This window comes from Triturus cristatus, chromosome 9 (genome assembly GCF_964204655.1).
Source record: "Triturus cristatus chromosome 9, aTriCri1.1, whole genome shotgun sequence".
Lineage (NCBI taxonomy): Eukaryota > Metazoa > Chordata > Amphibia > Caudata > Salamandridae > Triturus > Triturus cristatus.
The window spans coordinates 919,418,142-919,437,552 of record NC_140592.1 but is presented as its reverse complement, the minus strand read 5'-3'; the positions used below and the strand labels follow the sequence as shown (position 1 = coordinate 919,437,552).

The window sequence follows — 19,411 nt, the reverse complement described above, 5'->3', positions numbered from 1 at the left end:
AATACTTTACCTAATGTTGCACTCACTGGAGTGGGAATAGTAATTTTTCCCCTTCCGCTATCCAGCACTTTCCCTACTGTTGCACTCACTGGAATGGAAATAGTAATCTTTAGCCCTCCGCTATCCAATACTTTCCTTACTGTTGTACTCACTGGAGAGGGAATAATAATTGTTACCCCTCTGCTATCCAACACTTTCCTTACTGTTGCACTCACTGGAGTGGGAATAGTTATTTTTCCCATCCGCTACCCAACACTTTCCTTACTGTTGCACTCACTGGAGAGGGTATACTAATTTTACCCCTCTGCTATCCAACACTTTCCCTACTGTTGCACGCATTGAAGTGGGAATAGTAATTTTTACCCATTCGCTGTCCAGCACTTTCCCTACTGTTGCAATAACTGGACTGGAAAGAATAATCTTTACCCCTCTGCTATCCAATACTTTTCCTACTGTTGCACTCACTGGAGTGGGAATAGTAATTTTTACCCCTCTGCTATCCAATACTTTCCTTACTGCTGCACTCTCTGGAGTGGGAATAGTTATTTTCCCACCCGCTACCAAACACTTTCCCTAGTGTTGCACTCACTGGAGTGGGAATTTTAATTTTTGCCAATCCGCTATACAACATTTTCCCTACTGTTGAACTCATTGCAGTTGAATAGTAAATTAAATTATTTCGCTCTCCAACATTTTCCCTACTGTTGTATTTATTGTATTGAGAAATGTACGTTTTATTTTTGTTTTAATAATTTAATGTTTTAATTAATTATAGAATGTTTTTTTTAATTTAAAATTTTTGATATATGTATATATTTTATTTTTATATAATTTAAAAGTTACAAAATTAAATAAAGATAATAGTTAATACATTATTTCAAAGTAAATATATGTATATGTATAATTTATTATGTTTGCGTGATATATTTTTTAACATTAAGTTAAATTTGTATATCTAGTTAAAATGAATAATACATTTCCTTTATTTTGTTAATATTTTATATATTTAATATAAATATTTCATTATATTTATATTATTAAATTGATATTTTTTACATCTATATCTTTAACTCCAATATTTTTTATTCAATATTTTTGTACTTACCGGTTTAAGTATAGGGAGTCTATACTTTTACAATCTATATTTTTTGGGGGATATTTTTACCATCAATGTTCTCACCATCGATATTCTATCAGTGAACCCCCTTGAGTGCTACCTAGCGCCAAAGCAGGCAACCTCACAACATGTTGCAAGGGTGCCTGCGTTGCAGGCAGGATTGTTTTCGTGCAGGAAGGGACACCTTCATAGACGAAAACAATCTCAGAGGCAATTTCCTCTTTCTATGCATGCTGCAGAATGCTCCTCTGTCTTTGGTAGTCTTGAATTGAGTGGTAGTTACGTGGGAAGGTAAATACAAACTGAAGTGGTAAAAGCACTGATTACCTGGGCATATTGTACATATTGATGCCAAATACATTTTTAAAAATTCTGTAAATTGTGTAACATAATCTAACGTTGCCAGTTCCACTGAATGCCACAACTTTGTAATTTATTTGTCACATTTAAAAGGTCAATCAGAATATAAAAAGAACATAAAACTAATTTTTAGTTGGGTCCACAATCTTTGCTGTGAAGAGGATGGTTTCCTCGGTGTAGATATGTATCATGAAGGGTCTGTTGAATGTGATCTCAGGGGGTAGGGACATTGGGATAGCTTCCACAACAGTTGCGGCTGCAGCTTCTGTTCCTTTCTCATCAACACTTAGCATTGCCTTGTGAACAGCCTGAAAGGTAAATTGAAACAGATTACAAAGATAAAAGGGCGACTGGAACAATGTTACAAATAGAAAGCTCTATGCATTGTTTATTCAACAAATAAATAAGTACCAGGGCCCAAGATAATTCTTAGGAGGTCACTGTGGCTTGCCTAATTCATGGTTTCGGTCAGCACTGTCAAATGCAAGTACTAACACTACCAACTAACTATGACACTCATACAAATGTGACAGTTTGGACTTTTGCAGGTCAGTCAAATCTACAAGACTGAAATAGATGGCTTCAGGAAGAACCTGAAACCGCCCTTCTCGCAGAGACAGACGACATCCACTCACTCCTCTACAGAGTAGGGACTGTGGCCCACATCCTCTTGGACCTCTCATTGGCCTTCGACACAGTCTCTCCTGCACCATAGCCCTTAGACTCCATGACGTGGGCATCTGGAACAAGGCCCTCGATTGGATCCGCTCTTTTCTCTCTGGGAGAACGCAATGGGTCAGATTTCATCCTTTCCTCTCGGATCCCACACCAACCACCTGCGGAGTCCCACAGGATCCTCCATCAGCGCAACCCTGTTCAATGTCTACATGGCCCCGCTCGCATCCGCAATCAGTAGATCACACATACTCAACATCGTATCATACGCAGATGACACCCAACTCATCCTCTCCCTATCCAACAAACCCAACATCACCAAACACAACTTTCAAGACGTAATGGAAGCAGTCGGCAGGTGAATGAAATACAGCTGCCTACAACTCAACATAGACAAAACTGGGGTGCTCATCATCGGCCCACAACCCAATGCCTGGAACTACACCTGGTGGCACCCTGCCCTTGGGAACCCTCCTCCCCCACAGACCACGCACACAACCTTGGAATCATCCTAAACTCCAAACTCAAAATGGACCACCAGATCAATGTCATCACTTCTTCCTGCTGCCACATTCTCTGCCTAATCCAAAAGACCTTCAACTGTCACTCACACCCTCATCAGCAGCAGACTTGACTATGGCAATGCACTCTATGCCAGGATCAATATGAACCTCACCCACAAACTCCAGAACGTCCAGAACGCCGCTCCCAGACTAGTCCTCAACCTACTGCGCCACTGCCACATCAGCCAACACCTATGAAAACTACACTGGCTCCCCCTCAAGAAGAGAATCACCTTCAAGCTTCTCACCCATGCTCACAAGGCCCTTCACAACACTAGGGGTGGGCGAAATTTGCAAAAGCGACTTTCGCAAATTATCGCAAAAATGTTAAAAATCTCTGCAAACAAGCGGAAATATCGCGAAGATGCGGAAGTTTTTTTCCCGCCCGTTCGCGATATTTTCTGCATGGTTGCGGGTCGCTAACTTACCCCTGCGGTTGCTCGCGGGTGCGGCCATCTTGTTTTCAGTTGTCTCGCGGTGCATGATCGCGAGAAGAAAGACGTGATGGCGCGACGCATGACGTCACTGCGGACGCGAACTGTCGCGAGACAGCGCAAATCGCTAAAACAATACAACATCTCATGGAGAACGCGACCGGATCGGGAAAACTTGTCGGCAAACGCGGGGATTCAGGTAAGGCGATCGCGCGCGCGCGCAAGAATGTATTATTTCACAGCGCGAGCAAGAACCAAATTATCGCAAAGCTGCGGAATGCGGAAATTTTGACATTTCCGCGCTCTCCGCGGAACGCGGAAATGCCAAATTATCGCAAATTCCGCGAACGGAACGGAAATTTTGCCCAGGCCTACACAACACCAGACTCGCCTACATGAATCAACACCTCACGTTCCACACATACCAATGTTGGCTCCACTTGGCCCAGCTCTCTCTTGCGATGGTACCTCGCATCAAGAAGACCAGAGCAGGAGGATGCTCCTTCTCCCTCCACACTGCCAAGGCATGGAACACCCTCCCTCTCCACCTCAGACAGACACCGTCACTCCCCCAAGTTCTTGAAGGACCTCAAGACCTGACTCTTTGACGCAGATCCATGAACTTCTGGTAGCTGCGTGCCCCCTTTTCCCCTCCCTCAGCGCCATGAGACCCTCTTTGGTGATTAGCTGCGCCTCACAAATCCGTGATTGATTGATTGATTGACTGGTATTATTATGATTAGTTTTGTAAAATATTTATTGATTTGCGAAATACTCTTGGAACGTGTTCTGTTTAAAAATATTCAGACATTGCCACCATGTGATCGACTGCCAAAAATATGTGCCGGAATTAAAAGATAAGTGCTGGTGCTGAACACAGGCAAACACATGCTCAAATTAAGCACTTGGGAGGTTATTACGATTGCGGGCAGATCGCCACTGCCGGGTTGGCAGTGGTCTCCGCACGCGATCGTAACATTGAAAACCGCCGGTCAGATTATGAAGGCGGTGGTGACCGCGGCAGTGTGAAAATCCGTCTGCCGCTTTTCCACCAGTACCAGTCCGCTGTGCCGGTGCCTATCTTTTTCCGCCGTCCGGATTAGGATGTATGCGGAAGCCAGCTTTTCCACTGCGGTCTCTCCAGTATGGAAAGACTGGCGGGGATTGTGTTCGGGGGGTGTGGGTGCACTGGGGGTACATTTCACTGAACCAAGTGGCAGTCACAGTGAGTGCCTGCCACGTAGTGCAGTGAAATGCACAACGTGCTCATTTTTGCGATGCAGTGGTGCTGCTGCCAGCACAGCCCGCCACAATGTTAATGGTGCGGATTTCAACCGCTGCGGGGGCAGGCCCATCATAATACCATGGGCTGGACCGCTTCACTCATGGCAGTTGCACCCAATCTCCGCTACGGTGGTGGCCAAGAAAAATTTGAGCACCATCGTAATGGTCCCCTTGGTGTGACAAACATTACACAGCATTCAAGAACATATGGCCTGATTACGATGGTGGTGAAATGGCCACCGACAGCCTGTCGGTGGCAGTTTCACCACCATCATAACCAGGTTTTCCACCCGACAGATTCCCATGGCGGTCGGAAACATGGCAAGAGGAAAGACCGTCTGTCACGGTCCAACAGGTGGACTGTATCTGACTGCCTGTTGGAACACACCGCAGTCCCAGCATTGCAGCGGTGCCATTATGATATCCCTTTCCGCCGGTCTTTTTGTGGCGGTCAACCTGCCATGAAAAGGCAGGAGGAAACAGATTTTGGGGCCTGTAACGGGCCCCCCTTTATCCCTGGGCCTTGGTCAAGGGCACTGGGGGGCACCTATGATGCCCCATATGCAAGTGCTTTTATTTTTGCAGGAGGAGGGAATAAAGGAGGGAATAAAGGAGCATATATATATATATATATATACATATATATATATATGTATATGTATATATATATATATGTCTATATATATATTATCTACTGGCGGTCGCCAGTAGATAGTTATAGTTAGGACCGTGTTTCCATAGGAAATCTCAAAATTCTATTTTGAATAACTTTGGCGCCGGTTGACGAATCTTCGCAAAATTTTCAAAACTAATGTGGCGCTCCGCTCAGCTCCTACCCTGAAAGTCTCGGGGTGATTCATGAAGCGTGGGCCGAGAAAAAAGGGGGGTCCCATAACACATTTTCCCCATGCACTTTTCCATAGGGACCTTTAGTCGAAGGTACAGCCCGAACGGCTGAACAGAATTACTTGAAATTTGGCAGAGAGGTAGTCCTCAGGTCAGGGAAGTGCCTTTTTGCATATCTGGTGTCAATCTGTTCAGTATTTCCTGAGAAAATTGCAGTTAAAAGTACATAAATATCTATAGGCGCGCACCAAATTCTGATTGGTTGTTAGATGTCAGTCAACATTCGAATCGGTCGAAATCAGGAAGTGTCGGTCACCATTTTGTCTGTCGCACTGAAAAGGAAAGGTGGAGAACGTGAAAAGGGGGCAGGGTAGGGAGTTCCTGACCCCCTATCCTTTGTCAGGGGTCACAGAAGGACCCCGAAGGGTGAAAAAACATTTTTTTTTCTTTAAATCGCGGGGTATATTGAATTCCCCCGTTATAGTTAGTTCAGGTAACTATAACTCAAGCGACCGCAATCCACTGCTGATGACGTCAGATATTACATCACTGATGACATATCTGTCTTTCTGTAAAATAAATATTTGTTATATATATATAGCTAAAGGTTAATGGAAGAATAAATGGGTAAATAAGTGTCTAAATACAGTGGTGTAATATCTGACGTCATCAGCAGTGGATTGCGGTCGCGTGAGTTATAGTTACCTGAACTAACTATAACGGGGGATTTTCATTGGTTTTTTGCGAGTGAAATGTCCAGCTAACTATAACATGTGTGAAACCTATGGTTTTTTAAGTGAATTTGCAAGGTTTTTTAAATGCTAATTCCTAACTATAACGTGTGTGAAACCTATGGTTTTTTAAGTGAATATATATATATATCACTGAAAAAACCATGGGTTTCACACACGTTATAGTTAGGAATTAGCATTTAAAAAACCTTAGAAATTCACTGAAAAAACCATAGGTTTCACACACGTTATAGTTAGGAATTAGCATTTAAAAAACCTTAGAAATTCAGTGAAAAAACCATAGGTTTCACACATGTTATAGTTAGCTGGACATTTTACTCGTAAAAAACCAATGAAATTGCCCCGTTATAGTTAGTTCAGCTAACTATAACTCACGCGCCCGCAATGCACTGCTGATGACGTCACATATTACATCACTCATGACATGGTCAGTGACATCACTCATGACATCACTGATGACATCTCAAATGACATCACTGATGACCTCACTGATTACATCATCCTTGTGATAGAGTGGCAGACCTCCTCTCACCTTAATATAAGCTTTGATACACACATTCAAAAATAGAGACTAAAATTTTCAAAACAATGGACATACCAATACCAGTTACAACAACCTCTTCAGTAATTCTAAGATCCACATACACATCCACTCATTCACCAACAGTCCTATACAGTCACTCATACATGTACTCACTCATCATATGTACTCATACACCTATACATCCTGTTACATAATGCCACTCATCCATAGAGTTACTCACACACATAGTCACTCATGCTAATAAAGAATCAAACATACATTCACCTGCATATACAGTTATACACACACCACCACACTTACTTCTACGGAAACTTACACATACTTAGTCTTTTAAACAATCACTTATAGAAACACATACTTATTCATACAGGAACTCTTTCAATCTGTCCCTCTCACATATACTCACATATATACACCAATAGTCACATATACTAGTTTAAAACATATGTAGTTACTCCTGAAGACACTATTGGGACAGTCATTCACTCACTAACACACCCATACACACACTCATCCACCCATACAGTCCTGCACACATGCTGTCTTCAACACATACAAACAGTGAGTCACTCATTCATGCACCTATGCACTACGTAATACCCCCCACCGAACCATACAGACACTCAGACTGATACTCAAAAAAACAACTACTAACCTATATAGACACCCATGTAGCTACTCACCAACCCATGCAGCCACTTATACACAAAGTGAGAGATACACTTAATCAGTCAGTTACACAATCAATTTTTTAAAAACAAATCATCCATTTAGACACTTATATACCCATTTATTCTTCCATCGACCTTGAGATATACATATATAAAACATATTTAATTTTCAGAAAAACACACATTCACTGGATGATGTCATCAGTGAGGTCATCAGTGATGTCATTTGAGATGTCATCAGTGATGTCATGAGGGATGTCACTGACCATGTCATGAGTGATGTAATATGTGACGTCATCAGCAGTGCATTGCGGGCGCGTGAGTTATAGTTAGCTGAACTAACTATAACGGGGCAATTTCATTGGTTTTTTACGAGTAAAATGTCCAGCTAACTATAACATGTGTGAAACCTATGGTTTTTTCAGTGAATTTCTAAGGTTTTTTAAATGCTAATTCCTAACTATAACGTGTGTGAAACCTATGGTTTTTTCAGTGAATTTCTAAGGTTTTTTAAATGCTAATTCCTAACTATAACGTGTGTGAAACCCATGGTTTTTTCAGTGAATTTGCAAGGTTTTTTAAATGCTAATTCCTAACTATAACGTGTGTGTAACCCATGGTTTTTTCAGTGAATTTGCAAGGTTTTTTAAATGCTAATTTTTTTTTTTATTCTTCATTTTTTTCAAACATATTTTTAATTTAATTTTCTTTCATTTTATAAAGACTATGCTTAAATTTTTAAAATCCTTAAATATTTTTTTTTAATATATTTTTTTAAATAAACATGTAAAATTTATTACCAGATTTTTTTTTTTTTTTTTTTTTTTTTTTTAGTACGCGTACCGTAAGCTCACGGTAAGCGTACGGTTTACGCAACGTCCGTAATCTATCTACGCTGCTTGCGTATAGTTACGCAATTTGCGTAGCCGCGCGTACTGCGCGTGGGACGCGTGCGCGCTTACGCCACACGCGCACGTTACGCGGAAGTGCCGGGGAGTGACTGTTATGCGCATGCGCGGAAGCGCGTGTCTTTTTTACGCGCACGCGTACTTTTTGCCGTAAGCGTACCGTAAGCGTACGGTAGGTCATGTGATCATGAAACACAACTTTTGATTGGTTGAAACTACTTTCAGTTCTAGAACTCTCCTACACCACACCCATTCCCCTCATTTCTGCTTGTGATCCCTTGGGAGAAGGAGCTGGTTTGTCTTTGGGATACGATGGCAGAACAGCAGAGCTCTTCTGAGAGTGAGCCTAGCACCAGCAGCACTGTCTTGAGGCAGAGATCGAGGAAACAAAAGCCTTCTTATGTTTGGGATTATTTTACTTTTCCAGAAGGCCAGCAAAAGGTGAATGCACCCTTAGTTACTTGCTGTCTGTGTAAGCGTGTACTTTCTAGAGGTAATCCTAACAGGAAGTATTCCTTTGGGAATCACACCATGAAGAGGCACCTCCAGGATGTACACGGAAGGACACATGGTCATCTTTTTGGAGGTAACTCTTCAGAAAGACGAGCCAGTACATCCACAGTAGCTCAGCCTGAACCATCATCTGCAGGGCTGACTCCTTCTTCTGCAGGTCAGGTGAGCCCTTCATCTGTGGGGGGAGAATCTCCTTTTGCTGGCCCTCTGGAAATGAACCCTCGATTTCGGAAGGTTGATATTCATTGCACATTTTGTAAAGATCTAATTTGCCATAGGGAGACCAGTGTTTCCCTAGTGAACAACAAAATAGATCAGCACATTTGTCGCTTTGAATAATTTTCCCATGCTTCCTTTCCTCTGTCCCTGCATGAACACAATGGTTCTTTTAAGAGCCAACCTTATCTTTCATCTTTTTTTTACATATGTTTTTAAAAACTTTTTTTTATTTTTTTTTTACCGTACGCGTACGGTGCGCGTACTTTTTTTTTTTTTTTTTTTAAAAAACACTAAAAATCATTTATCACATTACATTGTCCTTGAGAGACTACAATTATTATTATTGACTTACCATACTCACTGAAAAAATATTTATTAGTGATGCTGAATGTATTTGCATTACTGACTGAAACCTCAAACCCCACTCGCTTGTGAATACTGTGCATGATTCCACATGGTAAGTAGCTGGCTGTGTGCTAAGAGTCTGCTTCTGCACCAAAAAATGGCTCCCCCTTTCCATCTAATGCAACTGTGAAATCACCAGAGCAATACGCAATAAATCTCTGCCTGTAATTCCTATTTGGACACAGAGTCATGTTTTCACATTAGTCACAAAACGAAATTTCTTTGCCAATTTGAAAGCACACTTACTACTCTATTTTTTTGGCAAGTGATAAACACTTTTACAGACTGACACATTATGAATCCACTTTTCAGATTTTTTACAAAGCACATGTCCAAACTGCTTTTTCAGACCTGCATCATTTGTAACCTGGGTGTCTGCCTACACTCCAGCAAGGGCAACCAGCCTTAGTGATGCTGAATGTATTTGCATTACTGACTGAAACCTCAAACCCCACTCGCTTGTGAATACTGTGCATGATTCCACATGGTAAGTAGCTGGCTGTGTGCTAAGAGTCTGCTTCTGCACCAAAAATGGCTCCCCCTTTCCATCTAATGCAACTGTGAAATCACCAGAGCAATACGCAATAAATCTCTGCCTATAATTCCTCTCTGCACACAGAGTCATGTTTTCACATTAGTCCCAAAACTAAATTTCTTTGCCGATTTGAAAGCACACTTACTGCTCTTTTTTTTTTCGGGGCAAGTGAAAATCACTTTTTACAAGTGAAAATCACTTTTACAGACTGACACATTATGAATCCACTTTTCAGATTTTTTACAAAGCACATGTCCAAACTGCTTTTTCAGACCTGCATCATTTGTAACCTGGGTGTCTGCCTACACTCCAGCAAGGGCAACCAGCCTTAGTGATGCTGAATGTATTTGCATTACTGACTGAAACCTCAAACCCCACTCGCTTGTGAATACTGTGCATGATTCCACATGGTAAGTAGCTGGCTGTGTGCTAAGAGTCTGCTTCTGCACCAAAAATGGCTCCCCCTTTCCATCTAATGCAACTGTGAAATCACCAGAGCAATACGCAATAAATCTCTGCCTATAATTCCTCTCTGCACACAGAGTCATGTTTTCACATTAGTCCCAAAACTAAATTTCTTTGCCAATTTGAAAGCACACTTACTGCTCTTTTTTTTTTCGGGGCAAGTGAAAATCACTTTTTACAAGTGAAAATCACTTTTACAGACTGACACATTATGAAACCACTTTTTTTGATTTATTTAAATGCACATGTCCAAACTGTTTTTTCAGACCACCACCATGTGTATTCTCGGTGACTGCCTACAGTCCAGCAAGGGCAACCAGCCTTATTGATGCTGAATGTATTTGCATTACAGACTGAAACCTGAAAACCCCACTCGCTTGTAAATACTGTGCATGACTATACATGGCAAGCACATGGGTGTGTGCTAAGCCTCTGCTTCTTCCCCAAAAAATTCGCTCCCCCTTTCCATCTAATGCAACTGTGAAATCACCAGAGCAAGACGCAATAAATCTCTGCCTATAATTCTTCTATGCACACAGAGTCATGTTTTCACATTAGTCCCAAAACGAAATTTCTTTGCCAATTTGAAAGCACACTTACTGCTCTTTTTTTTTTCGGGGCAAGTGTAAATCACTTTTACACACTGTCACATTATGAAACCACCATGTGTAACTACAACAAAAACAATTCCCATTTCTATTATTCATTTCTTAATTTACCATATACATCCCCTCTCAAACTCTTAACTCACCTTTAAAATTAGTTAGTTGTGAAAGAAATGTGGCACTCAAACAGCAGATTATCAGAGCCAGGACCTCTGTTCTGTACACCTCTCTCCTCTCAGCAGAACCAGATAATGGCAAACTTTCCCTCTCTTTTTCCACACATATACATGTTAATTTCAAATCTCAGTGCTTCCCCCTTTTTTTCAAATGTAATCACACATTTCTATTGGTTGAAAACCAACCCTTTTCCAAAAGTACCCTTCCCCCAACTTGACTTCTGCCTAGTACCCTTCCCCCAACTTGACTTCTGCCTGCTACCATAGCAACAGCTCATGGAACACTGCTGTGTGGAGTTAGGTCAGAAGTTCACCACACAATGTTTCATTTCCACAGAGCAAGAGTGCTTGACTTTTCAAGCCTAACAGCAAATCCATAGTACTGTTCTTTGGTTACACATTTTTTTGTACCAATACAAAACATGCTTCTATTAATTTTCACATACAGCCTAGTTTTTATTCTAGAATGGTATGAAACAGCCAATCAGTTCTTTTTGTTTTAAAAAAATATGTATGCCTCCATTTCCAAACTGTCTTTCTTTTCATATTGCCATTCTACTGAAAGACACCTCCTGAGTGCATCCAGTTCTCCTTTGAAGATGTTCACAGTGTGGATTGTAGGGCACAGCTATGTCTTCTGGAGTGAAAAGTTTGCAGAGAAAACACATATGGTGAGAGACCTTGCTTTGCCAAATGTAGACATTAAATGGATTGGTCAGAGAGGGTTAAAGTGGCACCAATTGATGCCATTGGTGAAATCCTTCATTCAAATCCAACACCCTGACCTCATAATAGTGCACTGTGGTGGCAATGACCTAGGCACTTTGACTGGGGTAGGTCTGGAAATGCTTATGAAGGACACCTTTGCACAACTGTTTACACTTTTCCCTAAAACTGCCTTTGTGTTTTCCAACATATGCCAAAGGCAAAAATGGAACTGGTCCAATCATTTCTGTCCACAGATTGACAAAGCAAGAAAGCACGTCAACAAATCTGTTTCTGCTTTCCTCCGTGACTATGGTATGGGTGCCATTTACCACAACAACTTGCGTTATGACATGCAAGACATTTATAGAGGAGATGGTGTGCACTTCAATGATGAAGGGAACAGAGTCTTCCTCTTGAACCTTAGACTCTGCATCGGTACTTACTTGTAGGTACCACTAAAAAAATGACTTCATAAACACAACAGCTCTTTTTAGAGCTCCCTAATTTCTAAACTCTTAAATCTGCTTTTCATTTATCTATTTTTATTTTTTTTACCGTACGCTTACCGTAAGCTTACCGTACGCGTACCCCGTGATTTTTTTTAAAATCAATAAATGTTTTTTTTGTACTTTTCTGTCCTTCTTTGACCCCCTTACAAATGTTAGGGGGTCTGTAACTCTCCTCATTGCCCCCTTTCCTTGTTTTCACTCTTTTTTTTCAGAGTGAAATACACAAAATGGCGGCCGCCGCTTCCTGGTTTCGGCCGATTCGAATGTTTACTAAGATCTAACAGCCAATCAGAATCGCGCTCGCGCACGCCGCCGTACGCTTACCGTAAGCGTACGGTAAGCGTACCGTAAGCGGGCTCAGATATATATATTGATTTAAAGGCTATTTTCTCAGAATCTACTGAACAGATTTACACCAAACCTACAAAAGGCACTTCCTTGACCTAGGGACTACCTCTCTGCCAAATTTTGAGTAATTCTGTTCAGCCGTTCGGGCTGTAGCTCGTTCTAAAGGTCCTATGGAAAAATGCATGGGAAAAACGCGTTTTGGGACCCCCCTTTTATCTCAGCCCCCGCTTGACGGATCCCCCCGAGACTTTCAGGGTAGGAGCGGAGCGTAGCGCCCCACCTATTTTGAGAAATTCAAAGTTATTCAAAATAGAATGTTGAGGTTTTCCTATGGAAACGTGGTCCTAACTATAACTACCTACTGGCGACCGCCAGTAGGTAATATATATATATATAAATATATATATATATATATATATATATATATATATATATATATATATATATATATATATGTATTTGCAGTTTCTCGTCCTCATTCTACTCCTCTCCCAGAAAAAACGAGTGTGGACCCAGATCCGTGCTTCTAAATAAATGACACGTTTCGGCCGTCCCTCGGCCTTGATCGCATGACACGCTTTGAACTGTGATTGCCATTTTTAAATTGCTGGTACCTCATTTACATTTAGTTGACATAGACAGCATACTATAATTTCATTTGTGTAGTAAAACCTTTCTGCATTATATATATATATTTGTATAAATACATTTTTTAGAAAAATATATATGCAGATAGAGTTCTACATTATAAACAAGCATTATTCCTGTGTCCAACCATAATTATACAGATTGACCATACAGATCCCTGTATAGCCTAGTAATGTTGCCTGAACCCCCATCGGAAGGTATAGTCAAATTAATAAACGCTTAAATGCCTAATTGGACTGTCAGTCTTAGTGGGTCTTAATTTTCCAAATATCTTGATGGTGCATTTAAAAATGGCATAAAGTAATAGAGTGATTCCCTATAAAGAATAAAAAAGGAGAAAGAAAAATGAAAGAATGTGCAAAAAATCAAATATTAATAAATGTTAAAGTGCTATGTGCTCCAAGATACTATATATAAATTGTTGTTGTTGTAAATACATCAATATATATGTGTACTAATACATTTTGATCTTATTTGTTAGGATTTAATTTCACCAATAAGCATAACCAAAAATTTCTGTTAAGCATAAATGTGAGCTATATTATATAATGGATTATGCTTATATAAATGGCAGAAAGAATCGGGACCAAGGATATAGGATATGGATATAATGAATACATGAGGGCCAGTAGCTTGGGGTTACTAATTATATCCCCTGCTGCTGGAATGTATAAAATTGTGATTAGAATTAATTTACTACATATAAATACATATAATAAACCGGGTACGAACCGTCGGACGGAGCATTTTCTCCGTCCGACTCGTACCCGGTAAAAATACATTACAAACATGCAAGTACGATTCGTACGGAAACACCATTTCCGTACGATTCCTAAAAAACACCGACCCACAAAAACATTGCCACAATTCTGAGCCGGGACACCGCGGACGTCACGTCCGGACGGAGTCAGGCAGCGTTTCACGAACCAGCAAGTACGATTCGTACCGACGTCACTCCGCACGGATTATATTTTCCGGCAGCCAAAAACTGCCGGGAAATCAGGACGACGCGCAGAAGGAGCACCTGTATGCGACGGACAGCCATGGACGCCAACCTACGTGTCATCCCGGCCCTCATAGTAGTCCACCTGGTGCATCAGGAACCGACGCAGACGCCGCAGAAGGTCAGAACTACACCCAGGGGCAAAGGGGGGGGGGGCAGGGGCAGGAAACATAAACCCCACCCAAGTTAAAAATCATACATGCCCTGTACATACCTGACACCCAGGGCCTGGTCACTTCGGGGGGGGGGGGGCGTGTCCACCAAGGCCTGCGTCCGCCACCACGGAAGTCGACATGGACGGGAACCGGCAACACAACAATTGTGCTACGCACCGTACCCACGCATTAAGAGCGTGGGTACGGGTCGTACCACGCTCACCCCTACGTCACCCCAACAATGGCGGTACGGCCCGTACCCACGTCCCAAAGGCATGGGTACAGGCCGTACCGCCATTGTTGGGGTCCCATAGGTGTGCGGGCCGTACCCATGCCTCTAGGACGTGGGTACGGGTCCTACCACGCAAGTGGACAGACACATAGGGGTGTGTGGCCATCAGCCCCAGCAGTGCCCAGACATAGGAGGGGTGGGTGCAGAGTCCCCCCAGCAGTGCCCACACATAGGAGGGGTGGGTGCCTATCACTCCCAGCAGTGCCCAGACATAGGAGGGGTGGGTGCAGAGTCCCCCCAGCAGTGCCCACACATAGGAGGGGTGGGTGCAGAGTCCCCCCAGCAGTGCCCACACATAGGAGGGGTGCGTGCAGAGTCCCCCCAGCAGTGCCCACACATAGGAGGGGTGGGTGCCTATCACTCCCAGCAGTGCCCAGACATAGGAGGGGTGGGTGCAGAGTCCCCCCAGCAGTGCCCACACATAGCAGGGGTGGGTGCAGAGTCCCCCCAGCAGTGCCCACACATAGGAGGGGTAGGTGCAGAGTCCCTCCAGCAGTGCCCGCACATAGGAGGGGTGGGTGCCTATCACCCCCAGCAGTGCCCAGACATAGGAGGGGTGGGTGCAGAGTCCCCCCAGCAGTCCCAGACATAGGAGGGGTGGGTGCAGAGTCCCCACACATAGGAGGGGTGGGTGCAGAGTCCCCCCAGCAGTTCCCACACAAAGGAGGGGTGGGTGCCTATCACTCCCAGCAGTGCCCAGACATAGGAGGGGTGGGTGCAGAGTCCCCCCCAGCAGTGCCCACACATAGGAGGGGTGGGTGCAGAGTCCCCCCAGCAGTGCCCACACATAGGAGGGGTGGGTGCAGAGTCCCCCCAGCAGTGCCCACGCATAGGAGGGGTGGGTGCTTATCACTCCCAGCAGTGCCCACACATAGGAGGGGTGGGTGCTTATCACTCCCAGCAGTGCCCAGACATAGGAGGGGTGGGTGCAGAGTCCCCCCAGCAGTGCCCACACATAGGAGGGGTGGGTGCAGAGTCCCCCCAGCAGTGCCCACACATAGGAGGGGTGGGTGCCTATCACTCCCAGCAGGGCCCAGATATAGGAGGGGTGGGTGCAGAGTCCCCCCAGCAGTGCCCACACATAGGAGGGGTGGGTGCAGAGTCCCCCCAGCAGTCCCAGACATAGGAGAGGTGGGTGCAGAGTCCCCCCCAGCAGTGCCCACACATAGGAGGGGTGGGTGCCTATCACCCCCAGCAGTGTCCAGACATAGGAGGGGTGGGTGCAGAGTCCCCCAGCAGTCCCAGACATAGGAGGGGTGGGTGCAGAGTCCCCCAAGCAGTCCCAGACATAGGAGGGGTGGGTGCAGAGTCCCCCCAGCAGTGCCCACACATAGGAGGGGTGGTGCAGAGTCCCCCCAGCAGTGCCCACACATAGATGGGGTGGGTGCAGAGTCCCCCCAGCAGTGCCCACACATAGGAGGGGTGGGTGCAGAGTCCCCCCAGCAGTTCCCACACAAAGGAGGGGTGGGTGCCTATCACTCCCAGCAGTGCCCAGACATAGGAGGGGTGGGTGCAGAGTCCCCCCCAGCAGTGCCCACACATAGGAGGGGTGGGTGCAGAGTCCCCCCAGCAGTGCCCACACATAGGAGGGGTGGGTGCCTATCACTCCCAGCAGTGCCCAGACATAGGAGGGGTGGGTGCAGAGTCCCCCCAGCAGTGCCCACACATAGGAGGGGTGGGTGCAAAGTCCCCCCAGCAGTCCCAGACATAGGAGAGGTGGGTGCAGAGTCCCCCCAGCAGTGCCCACACATAGGAGGGGTGGGTGCCTATCACCCCCAGCAGTGTCCAGACATAGGAGGGGTGGGTGCAGAGTCCCCCCAGCAGTCCCAGACATAGGAGGGGTGGGTGCAGAGTCCCCCCAGCAGTGCCCACACATAGGAGGGGTGGGTGCCTATCACCCCCAGCAGTGGACAGAGACATGGTGGTGTGTACACCATCCTACAATTAGCAAACCTCCATGAGGTGCATGAAGGCATACACAAAGTGCGACTATCTTGAGAGTGGCATGACAACACATTACTGACAGCAGTGTCCCACTCCCATGAGTGCGGATGTCCATCCCCCACTGCATGACAAACCACATGTGGGTGCCATGACCAATTACACATGCATACCCACCCCAGCAGCTGGCAGCACAATACACACACTGAGAGCATGCAACAATACTGTATATTCATGTGCCACCCTACTAAACTAAGAGACCCAAAGGGAACACACACTGTCACGCATATTCCAGGACTCATAGAAATGTACATGTGCTGGGGCAGCCAACAAGTTGATGTCTCCCATGGAAGGAAAAGGGTGTAGTACCCACAGACACAATGCCCACAATTGGCAGTCAGGTGACCTAAGACCCTGCAGAACACGTAACACATGTGTGCGAGGCTGGGAGTACACACATGCATAGTGCGTAAAAGGGAACATGTCCACATGAAGTCATGGCAATATACCCCATACACAAGTACAGTGACCACCAAGGATGCCACAAATGATGCAGGTGGAGACATTGCTGAGCATGCATGCTCAAAGTTGAAGGGATCCGTCACACACCCAGGAAATGTAGACACAGCTCAGCACAACAATATGGAAACACCCTGCAGGGAAGATGTCAGGGTCCACAGAGGAAGGAACACACCTTGGGAGAATGGCACCATACAGCAAGAGCTTACATGACCAAAGATAATTTGCAGATACCTTGGGATGGCACACAGATACCAGGGTATACCCCATGAGCAGCACATTACTACATTTCCCAGACGCCTAGCACATTATCACCACCCCAAATCATGGAGCAGCACCACCAACAGCAACACCAGAATAACATTAGTGTGCAAATGAAAACAAAAAGCTTTATTCAGCAGAAAAAAAATAGAATAGCAAATTTACACTATTTACAAGGCTCATAGGCCAGTCCATCATAGCAATCCAGGTGGGGGACACATTGGGACGCGTGTCCCCTAGCTTGCTTGCACAGTTCAGAGTTCCTGTTCTTCCACAGGGGGGGGCATCATGTGGGGGGAAGGACTAGGCACCGCAGGGACAGGAGGGTCAAGGGTTGTGGGTGCAGAGACGGAGGACTCCACCACAGGGGGTGGGGCAGCACCAAAGGTGGTGGTCAGGATGGCGCTGCACACGGTTGCAAGGTCCCCCAGCGTCTCCCCTGAACCCGAAGGAACGACAGGCCCCAAGAAGGGTGGGGTCGGAGGGATGGGTTGCAGCGCTACTGGGGGAGTGTGTGGACAGGGGGGGGACTCAACTACCCTGACTGTGTCCTGCATCCAACGCTTGCGGGGTGGTGCCACACTGGGGCTGATGGACAGACCGGGCAGGCAGGACTCTTTGTCCGACTGTTGGGCAGGAGAGCTGAGGGGAGTGGATTTGGAGGAAGTGTGACGTGAGGACTGCGGACTCCCACTGTGGCTGCGTGTTTCCCGTTTGCCCCCCGCCCCAGTGGGTGTGCCTACTTCACCCTGTGCGTGCGTGACAGGGGGTGTGCGCTTCGCCTTCCCTGGTGGTGTGCTGCCTGTGTCTGGCGGGGTGCGTGCATGGGGACGTCTGGGTGTGCTTCGGACAGGCATGGGAGTGGGAAGTGTGGATGGGTCAGGGGTAGGGGGTGGGACGGAGCGCTGCAGGAGACCCACTGCTGCAGTCAGTGACGAGTCTATGGACCTCAGCCACATGCGTTGGTCAGACTTCGCAGCTTACATGCCCTCCATGTACGACACCATCTGTGTCAGCAGTCTGGTGTGGCCATGGAGGACATTAAGCTGCGATGTCTGACCAACCTGCAACTGCCGCAGAATGTCCACAGACACGGCATTGACGGCAGCAGGGGGGACAGGGGCAGGGGGTGCGGTGCCTGGCACGAAGGAGACATGTCGTCGCCTAGCACGGACGGAAAGGACCTGAGCAAGTGGTGATGGGAATGGAGGGGGCGGCGATAGATGGAGTGCTGCTTTCAGCTGTGGGAGCAGCCTCCGCCCCCTCTGGGAGCTCAGCCTCGGACCCGTCTGCGTCATAGTCGGTGGTGGGACTGGACAGGTCCTCCACCTCACTCCCCTTGGCCTCCGTGCCACTCGCTGAGCCAGACTCGCCAGCACTGGTGGCAGCGCTGCTGGATCCCTCCTCAAGGTCCGTGCCAGTGTCTCCCTTGGTTTCCCCCGACGATGCTGTGGGCAAGGTAAAGAGACAGGAAATAATCAGACACCTGTATACATATGACACATGAGTCCATACTACATAGGTCACAATGCATAGCATGAAAAGCAATATGAGTAACATCTTCAAAACTCCGCACATATGTAGGCCCTGCACCACACAGTGGGTTGACCCACCATGCCACTGAAAAATAATGGAGAGCATGACACAACAGCAAATAACTTGATATCACATTATACAGAGGAGCTAGTGTCTGGGGGCAGTCGAGCACAGCCTCTGGACCACACACCATTGCCAAATAAAGGATGAGCAGGAACCATGTCTTTAAACTTTTGACACATGCTGCTAAGCAAATACATTAAACCATGCACAACATGACTGGTACAATACTTGTTGAGTGTCTGTTCAGACATCCATCACACACAGGCCAGACCTGGCAAGGATACATAAGGGTTGGACTTGTAGGCCTTTCCCGCACAAACCCCCCCCTACCTGAGACAATGTGATTGAGACAGAGG

General features: G+C 45.6%; 1 protein-coding gene across 3 annotated transcripts in view; it reads right to left on the bottom strand.

The window, feature by feature from the left end:
* Nucleotides 1-1,529: 1,529 nt before the first annotated feature.
* Nucleotides 1,530-19,411, bottom strand: part of LOC146799056 (alpha-1-antitrypsin-like) — a 276,754-nt gene continuing 258,872 nt past the window's right edge. For all 3 annotated transcript variants that reach the window (XR_014968838.1, XM_085626461.1, XM_085626462.1), the window contains one exon: nt 1,530-1,785. Coding sequence is in view for 2 of the 3 variants with exons in the window: in XM_085626461.1 (XP_085482587.1) it covers nt 1,600-1,785 (186 nt within the window). In the remaining variant the exon portion in view is untranslated. The remainder of the gene's footprint in view (nt 1,786-19,411) is intronic.